The following is an 18608-nucleotide window of genomic DNA, read 5'->3' on the forward strand; positions in this document are numbered from 1 at the left end:
ATTTTTTAATGTTCTTTAACACACTTTTCTTTGTTTTATCTCTGGGACTTTTCACTTTTAGATCCCTTTGATAGCACCCAGAGACTTCTCTAGTTTCTCCTTCATAGCACTTGTTGTCGTGATTATTTTATGCTCTCCACAAACTTTAAGCTTTCTTAGTATAGGGACTGCATCTGTCTCGCTCACCACCATCACCTTACATAATATCTAGCACATATATAGTAAGCACTTTAGAAATTGTCGTTGGATAAATAAAAGTGCAAGCATGCATTAGAAAGTGAAGACTAGAGGGGTAATTCTAAAGACCTTTAACTCTTGCCATGCATCAGGATACTGTTATCTTTGAATTGCTAAGTATAGCAATTCCCTGGCACATGGTAAGTAAGTGCTCAATAAATAGTGGCTATTACTAATATTGTCATTCTATATTTCTAAATGAGGAGATACTTTCAACAATCATATATTATGGCCTAGCCTTGTGTTTCCTCTGTCTTTAGCTCTTCTTTCTATCTTCTTTAATGTTTTCTGGTTGATTCTATTATAAAAAATCAGTTTAGATCACCTTTTTCAAGGAATGAAGATTTGAAAGGATTCAAGCAAGAAGCCAGATGGACTTGTATTAAACGTAGAAGAAAAAGTCTGTTGGTCTTCTGTCCTCAGTTTTCTGTGGATATTTCATGTTAAGCAGCAGCATTAGTGATACAGAAGCTTCAGTAAGACTGAGTTCTTTTTATTGAAAAATCCAGGAAGATAACATGAAGTACACATTCTACTCCACATTTTGGTGCCTGCTGCTGCATTTAAGGCACCATAGAAAAGTCATTATGGTTTTGAATACATAAAATGAATATGGCCATGGTCAGTATTTGTGGATATTTTGTTTCCAAATCTTTGTTTAGGGAGTAAGGAGATTTAAATCCTTCCTTGTGATTGATCAGGCTCCCTAAGAAAAAAAGCGTGCATTCATAGAAAAATGTTTGCAATGGCGTGTGCTATGAGATTTGAATTTCTTGGATGGTGAAAAGCGGACAGGATCGTTGACAAATCAGAGTGAAAAGTCAGGACTTTTTCCTTCAAGGTGAAAACATAAAGATCATTTATCTGTAGGATGTATGTTCCCTCCATTTTTATTTTGAAACAGAGAGGATTGAAATAGTACATAGGCAGGTAAACACCTAGCCAGAGTAAAGAAGGATTACCTTAACCGAGGGCCAGAATCAAATGATGCTGATTTGGCTTTGGTGATATTTTGCATGAGTACAACATAATATGTAATGTATCTAAATCATAAGTATAGAGATTTTCTCCATGAGCATATTTTCAAGAGTGTTGTTGAAAGTCACATCCCAGTTTCTAAGCCAGCCAAATCAGCCAGCTGAGTATCAACCCCTGTTTGTTTCGGATGCTTACGATATGTTGGACGCTGTGATGCGATCTGCATAGGTGGTGTTGGAGCTGGTGCTCACCAGAGCCTTGAGGTGTAGATATTTCTATTATGTCCATTAAAACATTTCTATTTAAAATTCATATTTATTTTTATGATTTACATCTTCACCTGTAGATGAGGAAACTAAGAACTCAAAACATTTAGCAACCTAAATTCTTTGGAGAGTAAAGTGGTGGAGTTAGACTTTGAAACTAGATTTTTCCAACTTCACAACTTACCTCTCTGTCCTGTTTTTCCAAGTGTAGAGGCTTAGTTCTAGTGGTTCTCAAAACAACTTCAGGATGATGTGAGATGTTTTCAGTCAGTGTTTTAGATGCTACTTTAACATTTAATCCAATAGTGAGCTACTGATTTTCTCTATAATTTTTAAAAATCCCTATAATTATATTAAGAAGAAGGTCTAAATTTGATATTTGTAGGTATCTAACACCTTTTGAATGTTTGTCAGTTTCCCTTTGTAATAAGAGAATGCAAACCTCAGCTCAGAGCCTTAGGCTCTTGATATAATGAAATAGCTTTGTTTTATTTTCGTTGTATTTATTTTTAGTTACTATTTTTGGGAGGGTAAAACTGATTTTTCATTTGAGGTAATGCTGTTTCCTTTTTAAAAAATTATAAGCAGGAAAATTCATCCTGTGAGACGTACAGTTCTGTAGATTTTGAGAAATGTATAGTTAATCCACCACCACTGTGATCAGGACAGAGAATAGCTCTGCATCCCCCCCACCCCCAATTCCCTCGTGCTGCCCATTTGTAGTCAATTCCAGCCCTACACCTGGCAGCCACTGGTTTATTCTACATCCCTCTTCTAAATTTACCTTTTATAGAATATCATTTAAATGGAATCACAGAGTATGTATGCAGCCTTTTGGGTCTGGCTTTTCTTTCTCTTAGCACAATGTATTTGAGACTCATCCATGTTGTGTACATCTGTAGCTTTGCTGAGTGGTATTCATTTATTCATTCACCAATTCACCATTTATTCATTAATCATACCACATTTGGGTTGTTTCTCAGTTTGGGATGATTATACGTAAAGCTACTATAAACATTATATAGGTTTATGCGTGAAAATACATTTTTATTTCTCTGGGATAAATATCTAAGAGGGTGGTTGTTGGGTTATATGATAAATTTATATTTAACTTTTTAGCAAACTTTCAGATTCTTTTTCTAGTGACTATACCATTTTGCATCTTGCCAACAATTGTATATGGGAGTTCTAGTTACGCCATATTTTTGCCAGCATTTAGTGGTGTAAGACTTAAAAAAAAAATTCTAATAGTTGTGTAGCAGTTAACTATTTCCTTTTTACATGAATATATATATATATATATATTTTTTAAAGCAGTTTGTTTCTAAAGGAAAATATTGAATAAATACTACCACTGGTCCTGAGATCCTGCAAAAAATTTGTAAGTGTTAGGTATAAGTGAATTTGGGGGAATAACACATTCCACTCTGCTCCATCTTCATCACCTAAAGAAAGAAGGGTATTCTGGATATCTAACCAATTTCAAGCAATGAAAACAACTATTTTATTATAGAAAATAATGATCTTTTCTTAACATGAACATTACTACAATTTTTGAAGTCTTGTTGGATTTTGAGAAGCAGTTCCCAGATTAATTCAGCATCACTCGATATTGAATATTAGCAATTTAATCTGAGTAGACTAATGATTCCTATATTAGTAGTCTGGCCTTGAGACAGTTTGTACAGGTGCTTGCCTGGAAACCCAAGGGTGTTGGAAACACATAGCAGTGGAAATGGCATATCAAGTGTCTCATCTCTTAAGATTTTTTTGCTTCCTCAACTGGATATTTCAAGATAATTATTGGAATTAGAAGAGAGAGCAAAAAAGCTCCGAATGTGGTTTTCTTTCTGTAGCCATCGTTTGTGGAGTTTGATGATGAGGAAGGTCACTTTCTGATTTCCTTAGCAAGGGTCACTCAAGCTGGGTATGCTAAAAGTTGAACCATAAAATGTGTATAAGAAGCAAGCAGCCACTCAAGCTTTAAGGTGGGGACTTTTCAGGGTATTGGTAATTCATACTGAGATATTCCATAGGGCACAGCTCAAATTAATTTGCTAAATTATCTGTTGGTAAAAGGGTTGATAGTACTCACTACTCAGGTGCAAATCTTTTAGATATTTTAACACTTAAAAAGGACTCTGTTTAAGTGCGTTTGAGGTTTAAAAAACAAAATCAGGTAGAAAAGTAATACCACCTTCTCTCAACTTTTTTTGTAGTGTGTTCCTATAAACAGCCATAAGCAAGTGTTGTTGACATTGATGCTGGCTTCTGTGAGATGGGAAACCTCAGAACATATCATTTGTTTGATTTACTCAGAGCCTATATTCTTTTGCACGCTTCTGCAAGGTCTTAGTTAATACAGAAGATACTATAGTAGACTGCCCAAGATTCAAGTCTTTCAAGATTCCTTAAATAATTATTTTATTCAATTTATAAAATGTTAAAACAGCTACTACATATGCACTGGTACAATTCAGAATGTGAAAGGTATTTAACTAAACAATCATTTCATCTTTTCCCATTTCTGAACCCGCCCTCTTGAGGGTACCACTGTTAAAGGTTTAGTATTATTCTGCCCTTTTTAACTGTTTATTAACTCAGAAAACATGAAACATCCATCTTTTGTATTTTTCCACACAATGCATTTAGCATTTTATTTTGTAACTTGTTTTATCACTCAACTGTACATCATAGACATTCTTCTGGTAACTGCGTATAGATCTATTTCTTCATGTAGTGAAAAAAATGTTAAAGGTGAAAATACCGTATTTCATTTAATATTTCTTGTATTCATGGGTACTCAGTTTTTTTGTTGTTGTTTTGTTTTTGATTTTTTGTCTTGTTTTATTTTGTTTTGGAAGGCTGCTTTTGTTTTGGTCTCAGTGTTTTCATTTCAACCGCAAACCATGCTGCCACAAATATCTAAGGAGGGTTTTTTCAAAGAGACCACAGCCAGTAAGAACCAAATAGAGTTTTTAGTACAAAGCAGAGTTAGATTAGATCATTTTTCAAAGCATGTAAGTTTTTAGAAGGAAGGTTTTTGTATGTAAGTACAAAAGATGTCTGCCTTTTAATATAAGTATGGTTCTTGTTATTATTTTGAGGGCAGATGTACTTTGTGGGCAATGTACTGGGTACAGTGCAATGCAGGGAACTCAAATACCAACATGGTTTCAAGCTGTGATAGCCAGTCCGGTTGTTCCTAGCCACTAGTGATTATTTAAAGTTCTTAAATTTTAAAATTCAGCTCCTCAGTCACACTAGCCACTTATCAAGAGCCACGTGTGGTTTGTGACTACCATGTTAGAAAGCACAGATATAGAACAGTACCGTCATGGCAGAAAGTTCTGTTGGACAGTAGTGGTTTAGAACGAGGGATGCTAAAGTCAGAACGTCTGCTTTCAAATTATAGCCCTGCCCAGCTTACTAGTTATGTGACCTTGGGCAGGTTACTTTACTCTCTAACTCTTAGTTTCCTCATCAATAAAATGGGTAGAATAGTAATCTTTCTACATTTCTTATAAAGATTAAATACAGTAGTCTTGATTAAGTACTTAATAACTTCCCTGAGATATAAGTAAACATCCAATAAATGGAAGCTATTATTCTTTTCCTAATAATCTTTTTTTCTTTTTTGAAAGTAGGAGGTGGGCACTGTGTTTATTCATTTAAAGCTAATGACAAGATATCGTTGACCCGATTTCTAGCTAGACAAGCAGAAGGCAGTGTTGTAGGTTGTAGAAAACCCCAGTATGTCAGCCTGGTGATTTTTTTTTTTTTATTTAAACATGCTGTTCCTGAGAAACATGATAGAATTTGTTTTATTTCTCTTCTGCCAGGAAGTAACCCTTCTGGCTTTGTTAGAAGCATGGTTTGTAATAATTGTACCCACCCCAGATGGCTCCTGAAAACCCTTTGAAATGCCATCTGCCAGGCGTGTGTCCAGCAGGCAGCCTGTCATTCTGCTAGAAGAAAAGAGGAGGCGGAGTCCCCTCCCCAGCCCTTTCCTTCCTCGCATCACTGAATGGAGCCTGGTCATATTGGCGGAGAACCAAGGCGAGTTGCTCAGAGGATAACTGGGAGTAAACCTCCTGCTAGCCTGCAGAGTGGAAAGGTTTTGTCTGGTAATAAACCCTGAAGGTTTTGTGGGCAGAGACTTACCCGTCCTCTACTCCCTTCCCCTGCAGCTCAAAGGCCATCTAAGCATATTTATTTACAGGGGGAAATGGTATCTGCTAGTTTCATTTTTCCTCTAAAATGTAGCATTTTTGAAGTCATCATTATTGCAAATCCTTTCAGGAAATTAAGACCCAAGGGTGATTGTTGTCTTTAAAGTCTGACAAATTAGTTCTGAAAACATGGTTGAAAGAAATGGCAAAGATAAGATGGCTACAGAGAGAGGGGGAAAATAACACTGTCTGGTTTTGGAAGATTTTAGAAACCCAAGAAGTCTTTTGTTTGATTTTATTCATTCTCATCTTTTTTGAGAGGTAGAGTCGGGGGATGGATTAAGTTAATGGAATTTTGGTATGCAGACCAAGTTTGATAGTTGCCATATAGAACATATTTAGGACAGATCTTTTCACAGCAAGTTTCAAAGAGATTACATTCTTGCACTACACTGGAATTTCCCAATATGATGTCAACTGTTTGTTTTCCAAGTAGCTGACTGAACAGCTCTTTCACTTGGCTCCAAGATATCATACCCTCATCCTTTGCTGACTGCTGCCTCTTAGTCTCCATTGAGGACCTTCCTTTTTTTCCATGTTTCTACTTATTATAAGGTTTTAGTGTTTAACCCAAACATCTTGCCTTTTTTTTCTAGATGCTCTCTCCCTAGATTCCCTCATTCTATCCCTTGTCTTTAAATACTAGTGGTTTACTAATCATTACCAAGTTTATGTACCAACCTTCATTCTGATCTTCAGATTTATATATTCAACTATCCACAGTTCTCTACACCTAGGAGTTTAATAGGCATCTCAAACTTTACATGTCCAAAAGTGGACTCTTAATTTTTTTTCCCTAAAAATTATTTCCCCCATCTTCTTGATCTCTAAAAATGGCACCACCTATTTGCCCAGGTCAAAAAATTAGATGTCAGTCTTCATTCATGTCTTTTCCTTACACATCCACTCCATCAGCAAGTTCTGTCTTAAAAATATAGACCTAGGATGGCCCGATGAGTTGACATACTTTTAATATGTCTACCTTGTGGACATATATTACATCTATTTAAGATATTCACAATTCATGATAAAAATTCATCTGCTTCTTACGACATCCTACTATTCTTGCCTGTGCCCTGATTTTCTCTCACTTGGACACTGTAATAGCCACCTAATTGGTCTTCTTGCTTCTATTCTTGCCTCCTTCCCTCTACTATTTTGCCCATAGCCTGTAATCTATAAAGTCGAATGATGTTTTAAAAATAAATTATGGCATCACCCTGCTCAGAACCCTCTAGTGGCTTCTCATCATCCTTAGAATAAAATCTAAAGTGTTTTCTGTGGCCTACATAACCGGGCCCCTTTCTTTCATTTCTAACCTTTTTTCCACTGCTCTACTGCATTTCTCTGGCTTTTTTTTTTTTTTTTTTTTTTTGCCCTTGCCTCAACATGCCAAGCCTATTCCCACATCAAAGCCCTAGGTCTTTAACACCTTCCTGCAATGCTTTTCTCATCACCTTTGCAGGACTCTAGATTTGGATGAACCTCCTTAGCCAGGCTTTTCCTACTCACCTATCTAAAATAGCTTCTCTACTCTCCACCTCCCTTCCCTCCTCCAAGACACTCTCCAGTCTTTTAACCTATGTTGGCTCTGAGACACTTTCTAACCCTTTAAGCTCTGTTTCCTACAGAAGAATTATTTCCAACTAAAATTAAATACTACATCTATTCACATACATAATTATTTTTCGTCTTTCACAGTAAACTATAAATTCCATTAAGGTAGGGGCTTCGCCTTGTTCACCAGTATTTCCCCAGTGCCTAAATTAGTGCCTGGCATATATTAGAACCTTAGTAAATATTTATCAAATAAGTGGAACATAAGGATCTGTGCAATGATAATAATATAAGTGATTTGAACTGTAATATTCTATTAACTCATTTCATTCTAACGGTAACATAAACCATAATGTCTGCTAATGGTTATTGAGCTAAGTCTTCTGAAAGGATTATCACATGCGATACACACAGCAAACCTCTGGCGTAAGTACTATTATGATCTCCATTTTGCAGATGAAGAAACTGAGAAATAACAGAAACTAAGGAACATGCCCAAGACCACAAGTTCTGGAACTAGACCATGATCCATCATTCCCATGCCAGACCCCTGCTTATGAACAGAATATGATACTCTTTGTGTTTCTGGACTCTACCTATTGTGTACCTGACACTAGAGATGTAAATTTAAAACTTATGAGGAACTTCAAAGTACTTGTCATTGTCCGCCAGGGGAGCCAGAAATGCGAACAAACTAGGAAACAGCAGAAGAGCAGATTTCTAGATACCATACAAGTAGGCTTTACCAGAAAGCCCAGCATACTGGGCATGATAAACAAACATTTTTAATATAACCATTCTATGGACAATTTGCAACTATTTTTAAAACATTCAGATTTCAGATATTAGAAAAATTGGGCTCATTTAAAAATGTATTTATCTTGAGTTAAATATGTAAAATTTGTTAAGTTTTCCATCTTACAAAAATTCTGGATATCCACTGTATGTATATGGATTTGCTCGGTCACATAGGCACGTAATCAGAGAATGCACTGTGCTAGGAATATTAGAGCCACTAGGATCATATATACAGTTGGTCATTTAATTGCTTTTAAAGTTCCAAAGAATGATGAAAAATCCCAGCTTATTATGTAGGAAAACATTGACCTTAAAGCACCATAGGTGATGGTGCCTTTCCGAATCAGCCATGTCAGTTATACCCCCTAACTTGAACATAGGAGCAGAAATCATGTGTTTTGCTTTTTCTGGGTGGAGGGGCTTTTTATAATATTTAAGATAAATTCCTAGTATGTACTCCATAATTGATTCTTGCTTTATTTTCTTTTATTGGTTTATGTGTAAACCACGTCCTTCCACATTGCTTCTACGCTTTGAGTTGAGATTGAGCTAAAATGATAGGTCTACAGTCCAGCACCTGAGCTGGGTGACTAAAATATTCTAGAGGCTCTATATTTATTTTTTTATAAGAGGATTTGTTCTATTTATTAGTCATTGAGAGAATAACCAGCTTAAGGCAAGGGGGAGAATTTTCTAGCAAATGCAGTGTCCTTTCTCTGCAGTCAGAACTTATAGGTAGCCTCTTTTTACCAAACATATTAATTACATGGAAGGCAGCAGTGTTATTTAGTCCCTGGGCGATATCCAGCCACAGATCTTGGGCAGTCACAGTTCTCTAGAGAAGTGTTTATGTAGTGTGTGTCATTTTCTTCAAAAGGCTTATTACATTGGGACTTACCTGATGTACTAAGGAACACAAGATTCTGAAGGCCTGTGATGAAAATATAAGCCCCTTAGGCGCTGAGCTTAAGGTGGATAACTTTTTAGTATTTACCAGAGTCCTCAAAGGTGCTGATTATGAATGTTTTCTGTATAAAATCCAGTTCACCTTTTTCATTCAGCGCATTTGTAAAAGGATAAAACTTCCCTTGCCTTACCTCGCTCTGCTTGGTTTTCTCTTTGTCCTCTTTGAGAATCCTGGGCACTGGACGTTATAAATGAGGATGTTATTCTGTTAGAAAAAAGTTGCCTTTACCAGGTCCCTGACTGGGCAGATCGGTCTCAGAATCTTAGGTACTCTAGCTTACTGAACAGGTTATTTTAATTACACCTGGATGCGGAGCTTCCTGTTTTAGTTGACTGATGGCGTGTTGTGCATTTGTTTTGTCTCCTGCAGGCACAACCCGATCTCCGAGAGAAGGAGAAGTGCCTGGCGTGGACTATAACTTTCTGACTGTGAAGGAGTTCTTGGACCTCGAGCAGAGCGGGACTCTTCTGGAAGTTGGCACCTATGAAGGTGAGCTTATCAATGTAGCAGCCATGAGGATGCCTCTTTCCTTGGCACTTGGAAGGACTCAGGGCCATCTCGGCAGAAATTCTTCATGTACTAGTGAGATCTGAACAACTATAGGAGATTGCAGTTCACCTTAATAATAATAAAATATATGGAATAAGGTGTTGTGGAGCTCTTTAAAATTAGTTTTCATTTTCTTCCTCTAGGAGTTTTCTGATTTAACTTGCTAATTTAAATACGTATGTTTTGTTTTTTAATAAGGACATGTGTTTTATTAGAAGAAGAAGAATCATGCTTAGTCTCAAAATGTGACCTAATCAGTACGGAATGTCATTTTTACCATGAATTGATTTTTAATATGTTTTTGAGTAGATAATACAGTTACATGGTTCATAAAGCAAAATATTTTAAGAATATTCAGTGAGTAATATCTTTCCTATAACTATCTTCTACTTGCCTTATTTCCAGTTTTTTTTTTTTTTCTTTTGCCAATGTTAAAACCAATATTATTAGTTTCTGGTTACTGTTCTGAAAGTTCTTTATGTAAATACAAATATATGTGTGTTCTTATTTCTTTCCTGTTTTACACAAAAAGTAATATGTACTGCATACTATTTGGCACCTTGCTCATTTATTCAATAGTATATCTTACAGGTCTTCACAATTCTGTAACAGAGCACCTGTTTTATAAGTGGCTGTATAATCTCTTTGTATGGGCATACCATAATTTCTTTAACTAGTTCCCTTTGGATAAATATTTTTAATATTTCAAAACATTATAGCACTGAATAACATAGACATAAATCATTTCACACAGGTGAAAATATAAGATGAGATCCCACAAATGAGATTGCAAGGTCAAAGCCAAATGTGGGAAAAAATTAAACTTACATTTTCTGAAAAAAATATTATAGCTTCATTGCTCTTTTGAGTGTTATTATTTGAGACAGAAGAGCATAGTATAATACTATTATTAACTGAGTAAAATTATTAACTTAGTCAAGTTATTATGATATATCTTTATGAACTCTGAAAATTGGTATTTACTGGATGATCACAGGGGCATTTTCAAGATTAGCGTTAAAAACAGAGGGTAAATACAAAGTTGACCATTATTGTGTTAGGAACATTATAGCTTTGATGTGAGAATAGCCCCCATCTCAGGCAGTGGCTACAAGTTAAGTAATTGATCTTCAGTGTTAGGTGTGCTAATTCTAATTCAGTATTCTTTGGGAGGGGGAAGGGGAAGAAAATTATCTCTATATCTACCGTTCATTTCCAAATTGTGAATATACAGTGGACAGTGTTTAGATGTTAGTCAAATTTCTGTTGTAACTCAGATATTTCTTTTGAGTGTTGCTCATTATCAATTATCTCAGTTTCCTGGTGATTGGGGGGTATGAGAGGAGATCCGAGAATGCCTGAAGCAAGAACGGTTCATTAAGTCCTACAAGTGAGTAAGGAAAGGGAAGAATACTGGGAGCTTCTTCAACATGTTGTCTTATAGATGTGAATCTAGTTAAAAATTCGAATGACTGAGAACAGAGCAAATGTGAATCCTCTTTGGTTAGCAGAAAGAGAATAGTCCTTATTTGAAGTCATTATGCCCATCTGGGAGCTTGAGTCCTCTAATATAGAAAACATCCATTTGCATTTTTAGAGAGGTTAAGGGTGAGGGTGGTTGTGTAAAGCCACTGTTGAGTTGAAAAGGAAAAGCACGTGGCTTACACAATGGTCATTTTATTGAGGTGTTTATGTTATAAAAGATATATAGGTGGAATCTCTTTGTTTTCTTATTTAATTTGATTGCTTTGATAGACATAGCTATTATCACCATTTTTAGATGGGGATGCTGAGGCCAAGTAGCACTTAGGCATTTTTTTCAAGGTAGTACAGCTGGTTCTAGAATGCTAGAGCCAAGAACCGAACCCAGCTCAGTTGGACTTTCGGATCCCACACTTTTTCCTGAAAACCCCAAGAGGAATATTTTAGATGTAACTAAAAAGTTTTAGAACTAACCTCTTAGTGCCTTAACCTAACTTCCTGGTATATAGCAATAGAGAAACGTTTTTCAGAAAACATCTGATCATGTCATATAAAACTGACTTTCCTTGAATGTTGCTTAGTTATTTTAGAGTTGAAATTTTCTTATGCCCCAAATTAATCCATTACAATTTTAAGGCATTTGACTGTACAGTGTTCTTCAGTCTTTGACCTTTTAACTGTATAATTTCCCTACCATATGAGACAGCTCATAATTTTTTAGAACTGACTGGAGTTTATTATGTTGACTCTCATAAGCTGAAAGCAAAGCGGAATTTTTATTAAATGCCAGATACTGTGACAAGAATAGGGCTGGACAGATTTTCAGAGAGCTTCCCATGTCTTTGCCTCCCCTATACCAGCCCCTCAGTGGTGGCTGCTGTCTGTTGTTGGACACCAACAGGCGTGCAGGCTGTGCTGTGGCACTGCCTGAGTTTGAATCTCTGCCCCTCTACTATTGAGCTGTGTGCCCTCCAGCAAGTTGGTTAATGCTCCATGTCTCCATTTTCCCTTCTGTAAAATGAGGATAATAATAGTGCTTCCTCATAGGTAGGATTAAATGAGACAATAATTGGAAAGGGCTGAGCACAGTGTCTGACACATGTAAGCTCTCATTAAGCATTAGCTCTTAAATTTACACACGGGGCTGGTCTGAAAATTGCCACCCGAGTGGATTCCTTTCCTTTCCACTAGTCACTAACCCAGCAGATTTATCAGTAAATATCTTTACTCTGCAGGTACTCATCATCTTTTTTCCCTGCTCAAATTGTTTTTTTTCTAGGCTTGTCCTGGTTCCTGAAAGGAAAAGCATGCCAGAACACCACAAAATACTAGTTAAAATTTTTAAGTAATAAATGTACATAATAGACTATTTATATTAAAGAACTTAAAAATATTTAAGTCTAAGTTGCTTCTCCCTGTAAGTAACCACTGTTAAAGGATCTAGTGCAAGGAAAACTTATACATAAATGGTGTGTACATTTGTGTTCTTGTGTATTTCACTCTGTTTTTGCCTTTTACACATATAACTTGGAGATCTTTTCACATTACTTTGTATAGTTCCACCTCATTCTTTATAAATGCTGCACAGTATACCAGTGTATGAACGTACATAATTTATTTAAACCAGTTGCCCTGTAGTGGTGGAATCTTAGGATGGACTCTATCTCACCTCCTTTTTTGGTGTTTTGTGAACAGTGCTTCAGTGAGCATCCCTGAATAAATATCTTACTGAAACCAGAGGGCAAATGAGTCCGGGACTCGTGCTGCCTGCTCCACTCAGCCAAAAGACCGACACAGGAGTTGGGCTAAATAGAATAAGCGTTTATTAGAGAATTGAAAGTCTCAGAGACAGAAGCGAGCTATTGCTTCAAGTCATGGCTCCCCAAGTATCTTCGGAACACAGATTATATAAGGAAAAAATCTGTAGTCATGGAAACTAAGGGAGATGGGGTCGTGGGTGCTGCTGATCGGATGATTAAAATGGGATGAGGTAATTGATCATTGTGCTTGGTTCTGGAATCAGCAAAGGAGTCATCCCTTCTGGTCCCCTCACCTGGCTCCTTGGCCGGTAGGGTTGTAATTCTGCCTCGATGGGCCTGGGGCTGAAATACATCTAAAGCCAAGATGTTGTCCTTAGTCTAAAGTCAAACAGAAACCTATTGTCCTCATGATTACAGACCTGAGGCTCTGGTAATCTTATATCCGAAGGCTTAACAAGTAAAGGAGCTGGCATGGGTGGGGGGAGAGGAGCAAGTGAGTCACAATGCCATTGTCTGGGCAAAACCAGCTTGAATCAGAGGGAAAAAAAAAACTATATTAAAGAAATGAAGTGTGTGTGTGGTTACAAGCTATAGGGTAAGAAGAGGGAAGGCCGGGGATACCATGAGGCCCATAATACAGGGGTCGTTGTATCATGTCCTTTTTCATTACTACACTCTTTTGAACATAACTCTAGATTATGTTTCTGATAGTGCACTTTTAAAGCAAGCCCTTTTATACAAATGCAGTTTGTTTCTTCAAGTATTTACTTTGGGTCAGATATTTTCCAAGCCACAGAGTATGATGTCCAGATCAGAAGACAAAGCAGCTTTGCCTTTTTAGTGCTTAAGCTTTTTAGTTATTTTTACCAACGCTTGTCCATATATACTATGTGATGGGTGCTGTTCAAAGTGTATTATAGTCACTAACTCTCTTAATTAACCAACAATCCTATGAGATAGTTATAATTTATCCCCATATGACAGAAGAGGAGTTGAGACCCAGGAATGCCGGTTATCATTTTTAAGTTCACATGGTAAGCCAGACATAAAGCTGTGATTCAAACTCAGGCTGTCTGGCTCAGGGTCCCAGCTCTGCATATAGCCCGAAAGTCTTATGAGGCAATTAAATTTAAACAATTTCAAAACAAGTGAAGATGTTCTGAGAAGGGAACTCCAGAAGCATGTAGTCATATCACTGCATCTAACCCCACCTCAGAGTAGGGCCCCTTGACAAAGTGACATTTGAACTGAAGCTTGTCAGGATTTTATGAGGTGAAGTGAGAGGCTCACGACTGTGTTTCAGTTCGGAAATCAACACCGAGCATGATGTCTGAATCCAGAGAGAGCAAGATGATGAACCAAGAGAAGGTTAGAATGATGGGTCCTCGAGATGGAGGGATCAGGAACCATGCCCAGCTTCCTGTAATGGAACTTTCTTCAGAGATAGAAATGTTCAGTATTCTGAGCTGCCCAGTAGGACAGCCACTAGTCACATGTGGCTACTGCAACTGAAAAACTGAATTTTTAATTTAACTTAATTTAAACAAATTTAATTTTAAATAGCCACATGTTCCTGACAGCTGCCATATTTTACAGCGCAATTATAGAGTAAAAGCTTCTGCAAGGAAGGATTGAGGACCTCTTCAAAAAGATCATGCCCTTCTCACCCAGCTGAGTGCAGAGAACTAAAGCACATCTTTTAGAGTTAAGCTCCTTTTTAAAAAGTATAATTTTAAATCCTTGCAAAAAGGATGTCACTACAGAGGAGTGGTGATCTTCTTTTGTGGATACATTCAGTGACATGTGATATGACAGACAAGTAGAGTGAACCAATAAAACCTCAAGGCCTGATAATCTGCAGAATATTCTTTCAGGCCCAATATTTTGGGATTTTTAGAATTACAGAGTTGTAGTATTTTAAAGCTGGTAATGCAGTACAGCTCATATCTTCATATTATAAAACAGATCCAGAGAGAGACTGGTGAAGACACTGAAGGGAGTTGGGGACAAACCCTGACAAATGCCTGTCACCCAGGTCATGTCACAAGCTAGTATTTCCTATGTCTGCTGTCTGGAAATTGATACTTCTTTTGTAGACTCTATTATCAGTTTGTTCATTATGTAAGATAAAATACTGGGCAAAACCAGATAGGACCATTGTCTTTATGAGTCTTACAGTTTAGTACATGAGACACGTTATTCAGATATCACAGAAATAAATATACAATTGTAAGTATGTTTGGATCTATAAAGGAGACCATAGGATGGAGAGATTTGATCTCTATAGAGTTGAGAAAAGCTTCCCCTGCAGAGGTAATAATTGAGGTGAGCTCTGGTGGTTGAGCTGGAGTTAAGTTGCTAAATTTGGCAAATAAAATTACAGAACACTCAGGCGTGCAGTTTACCTGGCAACCCTAGTTGGAGTTAGTTTTGGACTATGTTGGCAGTGGTGATAGTAGTAATGAGCCAATGAATATAGAAATGTTTATGCGATTGAAAAGTTAGTAATGTACTGGTTATCTCATAAGGAGGTAAAGAGGCAGATAATGATAACCCTCCTAGGATAACTCCTAGTTTCTGTCTTACTTAACTGGATAGATGCTGCTATCATTTGTTGAAATAAGAAACACTGGAAAGCACCAGTTATGGTGGGGCAGCCAGGGGCTCATTGATGAAACTTTCTATCCCCACCAGCTGTAATTGCTTATTCCAACAGAGTAAAGGCCCTTCCTGGCTGTATAAGGAACCCAGCTATCATTCCTCGCAAGGCATAGGAGTTATTGGTTGAGCTCATAATTGATTTCCGCTTTCAATTTGAGCCAAATTCTCTTTCTGTCACTAGACAGAATCAACATCAAGGCAAGTCAAGGCCAAGAAGACAAGAATAAACGTGTCTTTCTTCCTTGGCCCAACTTCTTAATTGTGGCACTGAGCTAATTTATTTGATATGATGCTTGAAATAAATCAGTTGTAACCATCTTCCTTTTGCATTGCTTTCCTTTATTTTTATTTCCTATTGACATTTTTTGCTCAGCAAGACAGGTTGCTGCCTCAGCCAGTTCTTGGGGCTAATGTAGGAGAAAGTTTACAAGAGGTGAACTGTTCAGTGAGGGTGGTTCCGAACATGCCTGTTTTACAAATACCTCTGGGCAGAAGAGGTTGATTATACACTTTGAGCGCTGCAGAGATTTCCCCTCGGCATGGAAGTGCAGTGCCCGTGGGATGTTTCAAATTGGAAGGAAGAATTGCATATTTCTGCATGTGAATTAGGAAAAGGGATGACAGCATTCAATAATATTATTGTTTTGCTTCCTAGAAGGTCTGCAAAAAAAGCAACTGCCATGAGTATACTTTTGGGAGGGACACAGATAAAGCAGTGGTGAAGAGAGTTCTTGTATGTAAAGAGAGTTCTTGTATGTCATTGAGGAAAATGAGACCGGCTGGAGTCCTGTTCTTTGGCAGACCTTGGAAGCCTTCTGTTGTGATAAGCTCTGTTGGCAAACTCCACCATGGAATGTTCTCTGTTGATAACAGAAGTGACCAAAAGGTTTTTGTGCTACTGTGGACAGTTCCTCTGCACATGAAATGAGGAGGCCTTGGGCCAGCGAAGGTTCTCTTACCTCCCTACTCAGAGATCCCCAAAGATGCCTGGAGTTGAGAGTATACATGTTGGAGTCAGACAAATCTTTGTGTAAATGCCAGTCATCATGTATGCATTGTGTGAATCTGTTTCTTTACATGGAAATAGAAATATTGCTATCTTTTTTTCTATAGGATTGTTAAAGATTTGAGTAGATGACTATATGGGTAATGACATATGGTAGGTGCACAATAAAAGTAACTTTTGCTAATGTTCTTTGAATATATATTTTCATAACATACCCTCTTCTGCATTTTAAAGCTTTTATTTGCCACAATATCTGGCACACTTTAAAACTGCTAGGGTTTATTACATGCTAACATTGTGCCAAGCACAATGCTGAGTACTTTATATACATTATCAAATTTAATTTTCACAGAAACCTTATTAAATGGGCACTATTCCTACCATTAGTTTATTCCATGGGGACTGAGGCTGGAAAGAGGGTGGTCCCTTACCAGCTCAGGGTAATAACACTATTAATTTACATTGCCCTCTTCAGTCTTGCATTTAAAGCCAAATGACATTGATAAGAACAAACACCTAATTAACAGGATGTTGGTTTATTGTCCTTCTGTGCATACAAATCATAGTTCTGTAGGGTAGAACAGGTAGGAAAAAGGAGAGTGAAAAGACCATGACAGGAGTTTTATGAATGATTGCATCAAGCGTTGAGCAAGAAAGTGACCAAGTTAAGTGATATGGATCAGAGGTAATTCGCGTATAATTGATTGACTGCAAAGAAACTGCCCTGTTATGCTATTAAAAACCAGATTCACAATGTAGCTTTTCATGGCTGCAATTCATGGGTACTGTCTCACTTGTTCATTTACTCATTCTGTAAAGAATTACTGAGCGACAGCATGTGCCTGGCACCATGTTAGTGTGGGGATTCGGTGGTATGTAAAAATAGATTTTGTCCCTGCCTTCATGGAGCTTATAGTTTAGAAATAATAACAGGTGTCGATTAATCAAGTAGTCTGATAAATATGGTAAAGGATGTTGTGAAGGAGAGGTACATGGTTCTCTGAGAACGTGTAAGAACCTGTAAGGGTGGCTTTGATCTAGTTTCTGGGGTCAGATACTGTCCCTGGGGATGAGTGGGTGGCAATGGGACAAGAAGCAGAGAGAAAAGTGTTATAGAGAGGGAAAAGTAGATGTAAGAGCTATGAGATGAGGGGGAGCACGGTTTGCATGTGGGAGGGGGGCTGAAAGAAAAGCAGTGGATTTAGAGCAGAAAGAGCAGGTGAGAGTGACTATGATATGTGCCTGCAAACTGTCAAGGGTCAGTCGTGCACGGCCTTGGGTCCAAAACAAAAGCATATGCTGGATGCCTATGGCTTTAGGTGCTGTATGTGTGTCTGTGCTTTACGCATCAAAAGCATAAAGTTTTTTTAATCCCCTCCCCCTGCAAAAAAAAAAAAAAAAAAAACCTATTATGCCCTCTTGGAACCAACATTGTCCCTTTGAAAGTGTATGCTCTAGATTCCCAGCTATCAGTGGTCAGTATCATCCTGTTCTATTTATTTTCAAAAGCTTCTCCTATAGGAAAATAAGTCTCTCTCCCCGACCCCATACAGAACATGGGACTAGGGACAGAAAGCCTTGAGTGCTCTTTACCCTGAACCAGCCAAGTTAACCCTAAAAAAGATATTTTTGCTGCTTTGGGCTTCCCTGTTTCTCATCTTTTACAGAAAAGGAATGATTTTCTCTGTCCTAGTTACCTTTATTGTGCAAGGGGTGGTCAATGGATGAGCAGCATCAACATCACCTGAGTACTTGTTCAAAATTCAGAATCTCAGGCTCATCCTGACCTACTGAATTAATTTAATGTGTAACTTTATTGTTTGCACAAAGTTTAAGAAAACTAAAGTATATCATATCATATAGAGCAATTGTGAGAATTGTGTATTAGTCCCACTTTTACATTTTATTTCTAGTGCCTAGCACAGCGCCTGGCCTGAAAAGGTTCTCTGTGAAGAAATCAGTGAGTGAATACTAAATATGTTTAAAGTGAGAGTCGGTATAGATTTGATTCATTTTGACTTAAAATTCAGGGTTACGGTTCTCCTTAAATATTTTATCAAGCTCAGAAAATTGACTTGCAGTCCCTATTAATTTTTAAATGTATTTCGGAAAATG

General features: G+C 37.4%; 1 protein-coding gene across 16 annotated transcripts in view; it reads left to right on the forward strand.

The window, feature by feature from the left end:
• Window positions 1-18608, forward strand: part of MAGI1 (membrane associated guanylate kinase, WW and PDZ domain containing 1) — a 542794-nt gene that overhangs the window by 417053 nt on the left and 107133 nt on the right. For all 16 annotated transcript variants that reach the window (XM_016150212.2, XM_016150200.2, XM_016150202.2 and 13 more), the window contains one exon: window positions 9405-9524. In XM_016150212.2, the coding sequence (XP_016005698.1) occupies window positions 9405-9524 (120 nt within the window). The remainder of the gene's footprint in view (window positions 1-9404; window positions 9525-18608) is intronic.

Source organism: Rousettus aegyptiacus, unplaced genomic scaffold (genome assembly GCF_014176215.1).
Source record: "Rousettus aegyptiacus isolate mRouAeg1 unplaced genomic scaffold, mRouAeg1.p scaffold_m13_p_4, whole genome shotgun sequence".
NCBI lineage: Eukaryota > Metazoa > Chordata > Mammalia > Chiroptera > Pteropodidae > Rousettus > Rousettus aegyptiacus.